At 33.5% G+C, this 12,497-nt stretch overlaps 2 protein-coding genes across 2 annotated transcripts in view; both read left to right on the top strand.

The window, feature by feature from the left end:
• LOC139840453 (probable cyclic nucleotide-gated ion channel 16) overlaps positions 1 to 6,288 on the top strand; it is a gene marked incomplete at its 5' end in the record, with an annotated part of 72,597 nt that extends 66,309 nt beyond the window's left edge. Inside the window, 6 exon segments of the mRNA XM_071830719.1 lie at positions 4,121 to 4,187; positions 4,272 to 4,383; positions 4,468 to 4,704; positions 5,097 to 5,494; positions 5,986 to 6,241; positions 6,244 to 6,288. Of these exon segments, the coding sequence (XP_071686820.1) occupies positions 4,121 to 4,187; positions 4,272 to 4,383; positions 4,468 to 4,704; positions 5,097 to 5,494; positions 5,986 to 6,241; positions 6,244 to 6,288 (1,115 nt within the window).
• Positions 6,289 to 7,486: 1,198 nt separating this feature from the next.
• LOC139844596 (protein DELETION OF SUV3 SUPPRESSOR 1(I)-like) lies at positions 7,487 to 9,581 on the top strand. Its single transcript, XM_071834829.1, has 2 exons — positions 7,487 to 7,633; positions 9,387 to 9,581. Exons 1-2 carry the CDS (start codon positions 7,537 to 7,539, stop codon positions 9,515 to 9,517), a joined length of 228 nt encoding a protein of 75 aa, XP_071690930.1. The 5' UTR covers positions 7,487 to 7,536; the 3' UTR covers positions 9,518 to 9,581.
• The last annotated feature ends 2,916 nt before the right edge of the window (positions 9,582 to 12,497 follow it).

Genomic DNA, 12,497 nt, shown 5'->3' with positions numbered 1-12,497 from the left:
CATGATTCTGCTTCAAGAACTTCGAGCCATCCAAGGATCCGTTGAAGCTAGATCCATTTTTCTCTTTTCCAGTAGGTTTATCCAAGGAACTTAAGGTAGTAATGATGTTCATAACATCATTCGATTCATACATATAAAGCTATCTTATTCGAAGGTTTAAACTTGTAATCACTAGAACATAGTTTAGTTAATTCTAAACTTGTTCGCAAACAAAAGTTAATCCTTCTAACTTGACTTTTAAAATCAACTAAACACATGTTATATATCTTTATGATATGCTAACTTAATGATTTAAAACCTGGAAACACGAAAAACACTGTAAAACCGAATTTACGCTGTCATAGTAACACCGCGGGCTGTTTTGGGTTAGTTAATTAAAAACTATGATAAACTTTGATTTAAAAGTTGTTCTTCCTGGAAAATGATTTTTCTTATGAACATGAAACTATATCCAAAAATCATAGTTAAACTCAAAGTGTAAGTACGTTTTCTAAAATGGTCATCTAGACGTCGTTCTTTCGACTGAAATGACTACCTTTAAAAAAATGACTTGTAACTTATATTTCCGACTATAAATCTATACTTTTTCTGTTTAGATTCGTAAAATAGAGTTCAATATGAAACCATAGTAATTTGATTCACTCAAAATGGATTTAAAATGAAGAAGTTATGGGTAAAACAAGATTGGATAATTTTTCTCATTTTAGCTACGTGAAAATTGGTAACAAATCTATTCCAACCATAACTTAATCAACTTGTATTGTATATTATGTAATCTTGAGATACCATAGACATGTATACAATTTTTCGACCTATCATGTCGACACATCTATATATATTTCGGAACAACCATAGACACTCTATATGTGAATGTTGGAGTTAGCTATACAGGGTTGAGGTTGATTCCAAAATATATATAGTTTGAGTTGTGATCAATACTGAGATATGTATACACTGGGTCGTGGATTGATTCAAGATAATATATATCAATTTATTTCTGTAAATCTAACTGTGGACAACTAGTTGTAGGTTACTAACGAGGACAGCTGACTTAATAAACTTAAAACATCAAAATGTATTAAAAGTGTTGTAAATATATTTTGAACATACTTTGATATATATGTACATATTTGTTATAGGTTCGTTGAATCGACCAGTGGCCAAGTCTTACTTCCCGACGAAGTAAAAATCTGTGAAAGTGAGTTATAGTCCCACTTTTAAAATCTAATATTTTTGGGATGAGAATACATGCAGGTTTTATAAATGATTTACAAAATAGACACAAGTACGTGAAACTACATTCTATGGTTGAATTATCGAAATCGAATATGCCCCTTTTTATTAAGTCTGGTAATCTAAGAATTAGGGAACAGACACCCTAATTGACGCGAATCCTAAAGATAGATCTATTGGGCCTAACAAACCCCATCCAAAGTACCGGATGCTTTAGTACTTCGAAATTTATATCATATCCGAAGGGTGTCCCGGAATGATGGGGATATTCTTATATATGCATCTTGTTAATGTCGATTACCAGGTGTTCACCATATGAATAATTTTTATCTCTATGTATGGGATGTATATTGAAATATGAAATCTTGTGGTCTATTGTTACGATTTGATATATATAGGTTAAACCTATAACTCACCAACATTTTTGTTGACGTTTTAAGCATGTTTATTCTCAGGTGATTATTAAGAGCTTCCGCTGTCGCATACTTAAATAAGGACGAGATTTGGAGTCCATGCTTGTATGATATTGTGTAAAAACTGCATTCAAGAAACTTATTTTGTTGTAACATATTTGTATTGTAAACCATTATGTAATGGTCGTGTGTAAACAGGATATTTTAGATTATCATTATTTGATAATCTACGTAAAGCTTTTTAAACCTTTATTGATGAAATAAAGGTTATGGTTTGTTTTAAAATGAATGCAGTCTTTGAAAAACGTCTCATATAGAGGTCAAAACCTCGCAACGAAATCAATTAATATGGAACGTTTTTAATCAATAAGAACGGGACATTTCATAAACCACATCGTTACTACCATTGTTTATACCGCCGTATAGAAATCACTGGTGTACAAAGTGTGAAGAATAAAGAAGTGATTCTAGTATTTTTATTTCAAGACTATATTGCTTGAGGACAAGCAACGCTCAAGTGTGAGAATATTTGATAATGCTAAAAACAAACATATATTTCATAGCATTATCCCTAAAGAAAGACAAGCTTTTAGTTGCAATTGTTCTATTTACAAGTGATATTCGTTTAAATAATAAAAGGTGAAGACAAAAGACAGATTCGACGAATTGAAGACGCAAACGACCAAAAAGCTCAAAAGTACAAAGTACAATCAAAGTGGTTCCAATTATTGATAAGAAACGTCTAGAAATGACAAAAGTACAAGTTACAAAATGCAAACTACAAGATATTAAATTGTACGCAAGGACGTTCGAAAATCCGGAACCGGGACTAAAGTCAACTTTCAACGCACGACGCAACGGAGCGAAAATTACAAGTCAACTATGCATATAAATATAATATAATATATAAATAATTCTTAAAATTATATATATATTATATTTATTTATTAAAAAATCCATCGGCAAGCTAAGAGCCAAACTTGGATGAGCTGTAATCCACTACTCCGCGATCGCGGAGCTCTGAAGGAGAAACCCTTCGAGATCGCGGAGCACACCAAAACTGAAATGGGGCCTATAAAAGGCAACGCATTCGATCAATATTTCACACTTCTTTTTCTTTTCATCATATGTAAAGATAGATAGATAGATATATATATATATATATATATATATATATATATATATATATATATATATTATATATATTATAATTTTAATTTTAATTTTAATCCTAATAATAAGGGTATGTTAGCAAATGTTGTAAGGGTGTAAGTCGAAATTCTGTCCGTGTAACGCTACGCTATTTTTAATCATTGTAAGTTATGTTCAACCTTTTTAATTTAATGTCTCGTAACTAAGTTATTATTATGCTTATTTAATACCGAAGTAATCATGATGTTGGACTAAAATACTAAAATTGGGTAATTGGGCTTTGTACCATAATTGGGGTTTGGACAAAAGAACGACACTTGTGGAAATTAGACTATGGGCTATTAATGGGCTTTATATTTGTTTAACTAAATGATAGTTTGTTAATTTTAATATAAAGATTTACAATTGGACGTACCTATAAATAATCATATACTCTCGATCGGACACGATGGGCGGGATATTTATATGTACGAATAATCGTTCATTTAACGGGACACGGGAATGGATTAATAGTCTATGAAATTATTAAAACAGGGGTGAAATTATGTACAAGGACACTTGGCATAATTGATAACAAAGTATTAAGACCTTGTTACAGTTTAAGTCCCCAATTAGTTGGAATATTTGACTTCGGATATAAGGATAATTTGACGAGGACACTCGCACTTTATATTTATGACTGATTGACTGTTATGGACAAAAACCAGACTGACATATTAAATAATCCAGGACAAAGAACAATTAACCCATGGGAATAAACTAAAAATCAACACGTCAAACATCATGATTACGGAAGTTTAAATAAGCATAATTCCTTTTATTTCATATTTAATTGCACTTCTAATTATCGCACTTTTTAATTATCGCACTTTTATTTATCGCAATTTCATTATCGTTATTTACTTTACGCTTTAAATTAAGTCTTTTATTTATTTAATATTTTACATTAGGTTTTAACTGCGACTAAAGTTTTAAAATCGACAAACCGGTCATTAAACGGTAAAAACCCCCTTTTTATAATAATAATATTACTTATATATATATATATATATATTTGTATTTTTATAAATTAAAACTAATATAGCGTTAAGCTTGTTTAAAAGATTCCCTGTGGAACGAACCGGACTTACTAAAAACTACACTACTGTACGATTAGGTACACTGTCTATAAGTGTTGTAGCAAGGTTTAGGTATATCCATTCTATAAATAAATAAATATCTTGTGTAAAATTGTATCGTATTTAATAGTTTTTCCTAGTAAAATATAAGCTATTTCATATACACCTCGCAAGAACACCGGTATGGTCCAGCTTTCACTGAAGGAGTTACGTCTGCAACGTTCTTTGAAAAATACTTCTTTTGCTTTTGGTTTGGCTTGAAAAGTCTAAGGTATCGTTTAGTTGAATATTTTGGCACAAAATGTCAATTGAAATGTTTAAGTTTTAACAATTTGAAGCACTTAACGATATGCAGTTCATACGGTCAAAACTTGGAGACAAGTACTAGTATGGGGGAAACACTCTTCAGTTGTGGTGTTTGCTTTGGAGGCTTAGTTATTTTCTGTTTGCTTATTGGAAATATGCAGGTACCCTAATACTCTACTTGAATCACTCATCTAAATTTATTGGTTTGTATACTTTTAGCTAATTCTGAATATTTGTATGTGAAGACATACCTTCAATCTACAACAGCAAGACTCGAAGAGTGGAGGGTCAAAAGAAGGGACACTGAAGAATGGATGAGGCATCGGCAATTGCCACCCGATTTACAAGATAAGATCCGTAGGTTCGTTCAATACAAATGGCTTGCTACGAGAGGTGTAGATGAAGAAAATATCCTTCGTGCTTTACCTCTCGACCTTAGACGTCAAATTCAAAGACACCTTTGCTTAGCTTTTGTTCGTCGTGTAAGTTTATCATTATCTCAAACGGCTATGATCCGTACACCACCAAAATTATCCATACACCACTAAACATTTATTATAATATTGTATTGTGCAACCTTCTAATGATCGGTTCATGTATAACTCTTAATCCAGTAAGTAAATTTGTTGTTTTTTGTCACTTAACCTGTCACTAAATCTGAAAATTGGTTTGTTTCTAGGAAACATAGAATTCGACACTCCTTCTCAAACAAAGGCAAATAGAAACAGGATTTAGTTAAGAAAAAAAGTAAACAACCCTTTAGTGGTGTATGAATACAATTTAGTGTATATCTTTTTTATAGGTTCCTTTATATGTATTTGGTGTATATCTTTTATAGGTCCCTTTATATGTATTTGGTGTACATTTTTTGTAGGTTCCTTTCTTCTCACAGATGGATGATGATCAGCTGTTAGATGCGATATGTGAACACTTGGTTCAGTCATTGAGCACAAAAGGTCAATACTTGGTTCGTGAAGGGGACCCAGTCAACGAGATGACTTTCGTGATAAGAGGTCAACTCGAGAGCTCTACAACTAATGGAGGGCGGTCTGGATTCTTTAATTCGATCACTCTCAAACCTGGTGACTTTTGTGGTGAAGAATTGTTGACTTGGGCTTTGACTCCAGACCTCAATGTCAGTCTCCCGTCCTCTACCCGAACCGTGAAAGCTCTAAATGAAGTCGAAGCATTTGCACTGCGAGCAGAAGACTTAAGATTCGTGGCTAAACAATTCAAACGACTTCATAGTAAAAAGTTACAACATGCTTTCAGGTACGATTTGCACATTGGACATGTCAATATGTCGAGTCAAACACCTAGTTCTGGTATGGGTTGAAATGGTCCCGGTCAAGTTGGCGGTCCCACAAACAAAAGTTTGCTCATTTTTATAACATATTACTAACAACATATGATACATAAAGGCTATATTGCTAAGTTAATATGATTTGGCAGGATTTATGCATTTAAATACGTTTTGAATCGGATGATGATTTGTACACCATTAAAAATTAGCCACATGCTACTAATTATGCATTACATTGTTGTGATGTACAACACCTTAAAATATGATTAGTGTTGTATGACTAATTTTGATACCATTTGAATCGCTTTCAACCCGTTTGACAAATTTACTTGACGTAAAGCCTATTAGGTTAACTCTTGTGACTATATTTTATTTTATGTTATAGATTATAGATATAAAATATAACTCAAATCGACTCATTTGTATGCAAACGAATTGAAATTAACATCTATACTTTCAGGCACTACTCGCACCAGTGGAGGACATGGGGAGCATGTTTTATACAAGCTGCTTGGAGAAGACATAAAAGAAAAAAACTGGCTGAAGAATTAGCAAGGCAAGAAGGCTTATACCAAGAAGATGTCGATGATGATTATGGCGAAAACGACCAAAATGCCCAGCATTTGGGAGCTACTATATTGGCTTCAAGATTTGCTGCAAACACTAGAAAAGGGATTAGCCATAGAGAAGCTGTTGCAAATTCTGCTACATCTAGCCTAAAGATGCCCAAATTTTTAAGCCAAATGAACCCGATTTCTCTTGAATATAAGCTTTTTTCATTGGGGTGTTGATCTAGAAAGGGTTAAAGATGCCAGATGAACCCAATTTCTCTTAAATACGTGCTTTTCATTGAATTTGTAGTAATGGTACATTATAAATCGTGGCTACTGGTAGACTGGTAGTGCATACACTGGTTAAAATTGTGGACGCTAAGTTTAAGATTATGGAGGGAACCTGTTTATAGAGTTTTGGCTCACAACTCGGTGTAGGTATCTTTCGGGTTAGTTCTACTACCAAATAATGAGTTCATATGGAGATTTGAAAACTTTGGTTACTTCTATTGTCTCTCTTATGTTCATCTCATCCTACAATGTTTTATGTTGGTTATGGAGTTTGAATAATCAACTGTACCTGATATTATTGATCTTGTGCATTTTAAATTTTTAATTCAAGAAACATTAGCTAAAAGGAATGCATTATTTAATTGTAGTCACTTTCTTTGGTAAATTAATCAGGTACCTTGTGTTTCTTTGCAAGTCAATTTACATATTTAAACTCCATGTTAATTTACATACGTTACAATTATAAATTTTTAAGTAGAATTGTTATGTTTTAGCAAACGCACCTGAACAGTGGTCTATGGAGTAATGGGAATTTCAGTTGTCGCACTTCACGGGTTGATTTTCATTTGGCTTGTATTGCTAAGTTCAATGGTTGTCAATGATTGATTTGTTGTTTGGTGTATGTTTTGTTCAATGTAATTGGTGTTTGTGAGTCTAATGGTAGGTAATGTATTGTTGCAAAATGTTTTATTCTTGTTGTTCATGTGTGTTTAGATAAGTTTGTGTGTTCAAGTAAATCGTCAGATCTACTCAAACACATCGTTATAATAATCACTTATAATTTTTATAGATCTTATTTTTATTAGTTTAATTTTTTTAATTATTAATGTATTAATTATAAATTTATTTATGTTTTTTGGAAAGAAAAAAAAAACAAACAAAATAAAAAATACTCCGCAAATTTACAAACGTAATAAGTTAAGGAGTACAACCTAACCCCCAAAGTTTATTCATACTTCTACAAAGATTCCAATCAATTAATCTCTCTCGAATTCTCGTAAGTTGACTCTGCGTAACTTTTTCTTCGATTTATTTCCAGTAATTTTCTAAATTCATGCGATATGAATTACAAATGCATGATTTAGGGTTTATGTAATAAGTTAACTGTTAAATCTGAGCGTTTCTGCCATCTTTTCAATCGGACACAGGTGCTTGTAATTGACGATATAATGGCAACAACTGAGCAACCGAAAGTAGTTACAGAAGAAGCTAAGATCGATTTGTTTGAAGATGATGATGAATTTGAGGAATTTGATATTAATCGAGGTGATTTATAAACCCTAGCTTCCACAACAAGTTTCTTATTTACTGTACAATATCTTTTATTTCTATTGCTTTAGAACTTAACATCTCAGATATGTTACATGCGCAGGTTTTAGTTTAATGCGTGCGATGAGATTAATTGTTAGTTATGCAAATTGTTCTACTGTATTGCTAGTTAAGCAATAAGCACGTTCTACTATCTAATTGCAGTAATTAGAATTCTTTTATTAGCTTATGTTACTAGGACTACTCTTTAGCTTCGTGCTTTAAGTAATGAAACATTGAGGGCTCAGATCATTGATGATTGTATAATCTATGCGTTGAGGGTAATTGATAACTCATGTCTACTGGTATATTCCTTAGCTATATTTCTGATTGTAGTAATCAAAACTTCCTTTTTGGAAACTTATATAAACATTTTCCTGAATCCGGTCCTTTTTCATTATTTTTATCTTCAAGTGAGGAAATTATGATCATGAGGGGAGATTGGATATGTTACAGATGGTTACCTGCAATTGATTTAATTCATATGCTGAGTTTATAAATCTATTGCTGAATGCTGTGCATTTCTTTAACATATCATAATGATTCAGAGTAATCCGTTTTTGATGTTTCTGATTGCTCTAATCAGAAACTTCCTCTAAAGATTATTCTTCTGATGAACTTTTCTCATCCTCTTAGCATATAAGAGCTTCTATTACTGACTATACTAGTATTTATGTTACAGTGGCGTACATTTTATTGCTTATTTGTTAGTAGGGAAATCGCGAAGCTCGAATCCATTGTTGCCTTTTAGTGTTGTTTTTTGAAAACTGACTGGATCCACTTTGGGCCATGTAACATGTTTTCATTTGGTCAGTGCCATTGAATCTGCTTCTCTCTCTTTTCACTGTTATTCGTCTCTATCATGCTCGCTGTTTCTCTATACTCATATTCTCATAAAATGTTACCGTAGTTGGGCCCCATTGTTGAACTTCAAAGAATTAGAATTGAAAGGTTTTTAGGTATGTAGGAAGACTGCAAGTTATTTCAAGTTGTAGCGACTTCTATTATAACCATATACGGAATAGTTGTTAGGCTCTTACGAGTAGAGTTAAATCACCCAAAAACGACTCAGACCCAAAATCTGAAATGACCTTGACTCTTACGTTGTGTTCACCTACTATTACTAATCGTGTCGAACCGTGACTCTTACAAGTCGTAAACTTGGGCAATATTGTAATATTAAGTTTGAAGAATTACGAGTATTATTTTTAAGATATGCATTCCTACTTATTGGTGTCTGTTACTATATCTGTGTGCGTGTTATGACTCTTACGAGACGAGTAATAAGCTAAAGTTCATGATTTTGAGTCATGAGTCGGGTCGCGAGTTGACAATATGATTATAACTACCTACGAGTAGGCTAAGTATCATATTTGGTTGGAAAGGTAGGAACCGTTACAAGTTATTTACACATTCTTCATTACTAGATTTATATTCTTGAAGTAATGGAAGTTAGAGAACTTTAGACCTGATGTTCATGTCATGATGTAAATGGGTTAAAACTGTCGAGTTAGACAACTTTAGCCTTGATTGTAAGTTGTAAACATAGAAGGCCGAATCACTAAATTGGTAACCAGGATGTGATACCTATTGTACGTTGATTTCCCTGAAATATTTTTGGCTTTTGGTCACCATTATTTTCTGTTTCTTGCCTTTTACTTTTTGAATCACATGTTAATGTTAATTTTATTGATGATGACAAAACTTGCAGTGTGGGATGGCAAGGAAGAAGGGAAAGAAATTGGTCAACAGTGGGAAGATGATTGGGATGACGATGATGTCACTGATGATTTCTCTCTGCAGCTTAAGAGAGAACTTGAAAACAATGTTGAGAAAAAGTAGGTGAAGTCTACTTATGTAAGGCTGTTTTGGACTTAAATTTGCCTTTCTTTTGTGTTACATACTTGCATTTATCTTCAATAAAACTGTCAAGAACTGCAGTTTTTGCATTTCTATTGTTGTTGAATTTATAGAACTGCTGTTTTGTGTTTAAATTGATGTGTAATTCAAACCCATTTTCTGTGAGTGGAATTGCGGTTATATTTTGTTTTCAATGTTGGACTTTTGCATGTCTTTTGTCGTTTAATTTAAAGAACTGCAGTCTTTGTGTTTAAACTGATGTTTAGTGGTACTTGTCTATAGTGGGCTTAAAAAACTGGCAAAAATAGGGCGCACTTAAATTAAGTTGAAAGTTTTCCAGATTTTTTTTTGGTGTATGCAACCTTCCGAGTTGTCGTATATGAAAAGTTGTAGGAAAAGGTATTGTGTGGTTAACAGCACCTAACGTTAGGTCCCTTCTCATAATAAGGTGAAAGTGTTTACAGATTAAAAAAGAAGCCCAAATCTGTACAAGATATACCGGCCCACCTGGAAGATATGTGTTTACATTCCTAGAACCTTTTAATCTAGTGTTAAACCAGTAATTGTCAAGAAACGGAGTCAATTGGTGGTAATCACATTCTCTATTAATAATACCTGTTTTGAGTAAACGTGTCAAACTGAGTTGTTTGATGTATTGGTCGGTCTTTCTTTCTGAAAAGGTGCTAATGTGGTCTAATGACGTGTCACGCCATGATGTATCATTTGTATACCTGTCAAACGGGTCGAGATGGGCCGGGTTGGGTCGAAGATCAAATGGGTCATGGGTCGAAATGGGTCATGGGTCGAAATGGGTCAGAAATAAAATGGGTCGAATGGGTTGGGTCGAGACCCGGGTCGGGTTGGGTCGAGACCCGGGTCGGGTTGGGTCGAGACCCGGGTCGGGTGGGTCAGACTAGTAAAAATTAACAATTCAAATGGGTAACAATTAACAATTCAAATGGGTCTGATAAGCATGTAAACGGTAAAAATTTGGAGTAGATTAAACAATTTAAATGGACACTATACGCGTCACACATCAGAAAGTGAGTTGCATCAATGCTTTTCTAATGAAATAAGGCAAAATTAAAGAGTTGATCAACATTTTATCAAGTCTCATCACTTCTGTTCCATGTACATGTACATGTCATCATAAAACCAAAAACAATAGTAAATTCAATATTTACACAAATATATACAAATATACATCGGTTGGAAAAGAGGCCAAATAAAGTGAAAGCTTATATAAAGGAAGATTTGTCACTAAAAAAAATAGGATCGGTATCATTAAAAAATACTTAAAAAAACTGATTACAAAACTCACCATGACATCAGCAAGTAACCTCAATATATGACACTCACAAAAACCCATTCTTAAAGCTTGGCAGAAGCAGCAGCAGAAGCAGAAAAAAACAATTTTATGAAATAATTTACCAAAAACTCGAAACATAAGAAGGGACAAACAAAAAAATTACCATCGGAACAAAGCTTGTGTTCAGTAATCTACTCTTTGACGCTATCAATTTTGGATTTCAGAATCGAGGATCTCAGATAGTAGCTACAACGATTTCAGATGATGAAATTGAGGTGCGTTTTGTGCAAATCCCAAACAATTCCACTACGATTTCAGAATCGAGTCATGAATTCGAGTATCCTTGCTTACTAGTTACTACCGCTTTCAAAATCTCATACGATTCAACCACGATCGATTTTTGAGCAGCAATTAATTTAGGGTTTTTGAGTGATTAGATAATTTAGGGGTTTTTTTTTTTTTTTTTTTTTAGCAGGAGGAATCGTGAGTCAATCGTCGAATGATTTGAATCGTTGATCCAGACTCCAGAGATTCAATCTCATTTTATCAGGAGGAATCGTGAGTCAATCGTGATCTCCAGAGATTCAATCTCTTTTTATCAGGACCCGAATGGGTCTAAGTGTTGGACCCAATTAATCTTTTAAAATATGTGGGGCTTTGGTGGGCTTAAATCTGGACCCCTGTGTTTTTTAAATCTATTATGTTAGTAGACCCATTTGGGTCCTTAAATAAACCCAATGGACCCATTTTTTGAGGGTTGGGTCTGGTTTGCCAGGTATAATCATTTGTACCGCATGGCGTTCTTTCCTAGTGCGGCTAGAGCTTGATAGCTTAAGCTAAGTCAACGTCACGGCTAGGGCAGCGTGATGTTGGCTCAGCAGAGTCCTTGGTCAATGACTCGTCCTTAATCGTCGGACAACGTGGAGGACATAGAGTAGGTCGTGGGTGTGATTAGAACATTCTGGAAGGGCAGTTATTATTTGATTAGGCGGTTACAAGTTAACGGTTATCAACATAACTGCCGATTATCCATCTATAAATAACGAGGTTAAGTGTCATTTGGAGGTTAAATGCACATACACTTAGGGCTTGTTTACTTTTGGATTAATGGGCTGAAGCCTAGAAGAATTATTCGGTCAACCATATAGTGTGTTTACTTTTGCATTATTCATTAATTTAACCTGATTGGAGGACTTTCTGATTCACTTCTAAAACCCATGTACTATGGATACAGCCATTCCCATTCCATTATTACCCTTTCACATTTTCTTTTCTCTTCATCTTCTCCATTATTTTCTTGACCTAATAATTGGGGCAAATTTTTCTCTTGCTATTTTGATTCTCCAAACACGAGCAGCTACACCTAATTTTACTACTTTGCTTGTAACAATTATTCAACAACAAATACTCACTCGTTAACGACCGTAGAAAAGAAAGAAAGAAAGAAAGAATGATGGAGAAGTGGGATTATAATATTTCATCAAGATCTGAACTTATCTATAAAACCACTTCTTTTTAGTACTCTATATTTTTTTGTTTGTAAAACCCACCTCTTTTTAGTACTCCGATTAAATGTTTTTTTGTTACTACTCCGTTTAATGTTTTTTTTTTTTTTTTTTTTTTTTTTTTTTTGGTAACACTCAATCACTCATG

Source organism: Rutidosis leptorrhynchoides, chromosome 4 (genome assembly GCF_046630445.1).
Source record: "Rutidosis leptorrhynchoides isolate AG116_Rl617_1_P2 chromosome 4, CSIRO_AGI_Rlap_v1, whole genome shotgun sequence".
Classification (NCBI taxonomy): domain Eukaryota; kingdom Viridiplantae; phylum Streptophyta; class Magnoliopsida; order Asterales; family Asteraceae; genus Rutidosis; species Rutidosis leptorrhynchoides.
The sequence above is the reverse complement of the archived record's forward strand: the minus strand, read 5'-3'. Positions and strand labels throughout refer to the sequence as shown.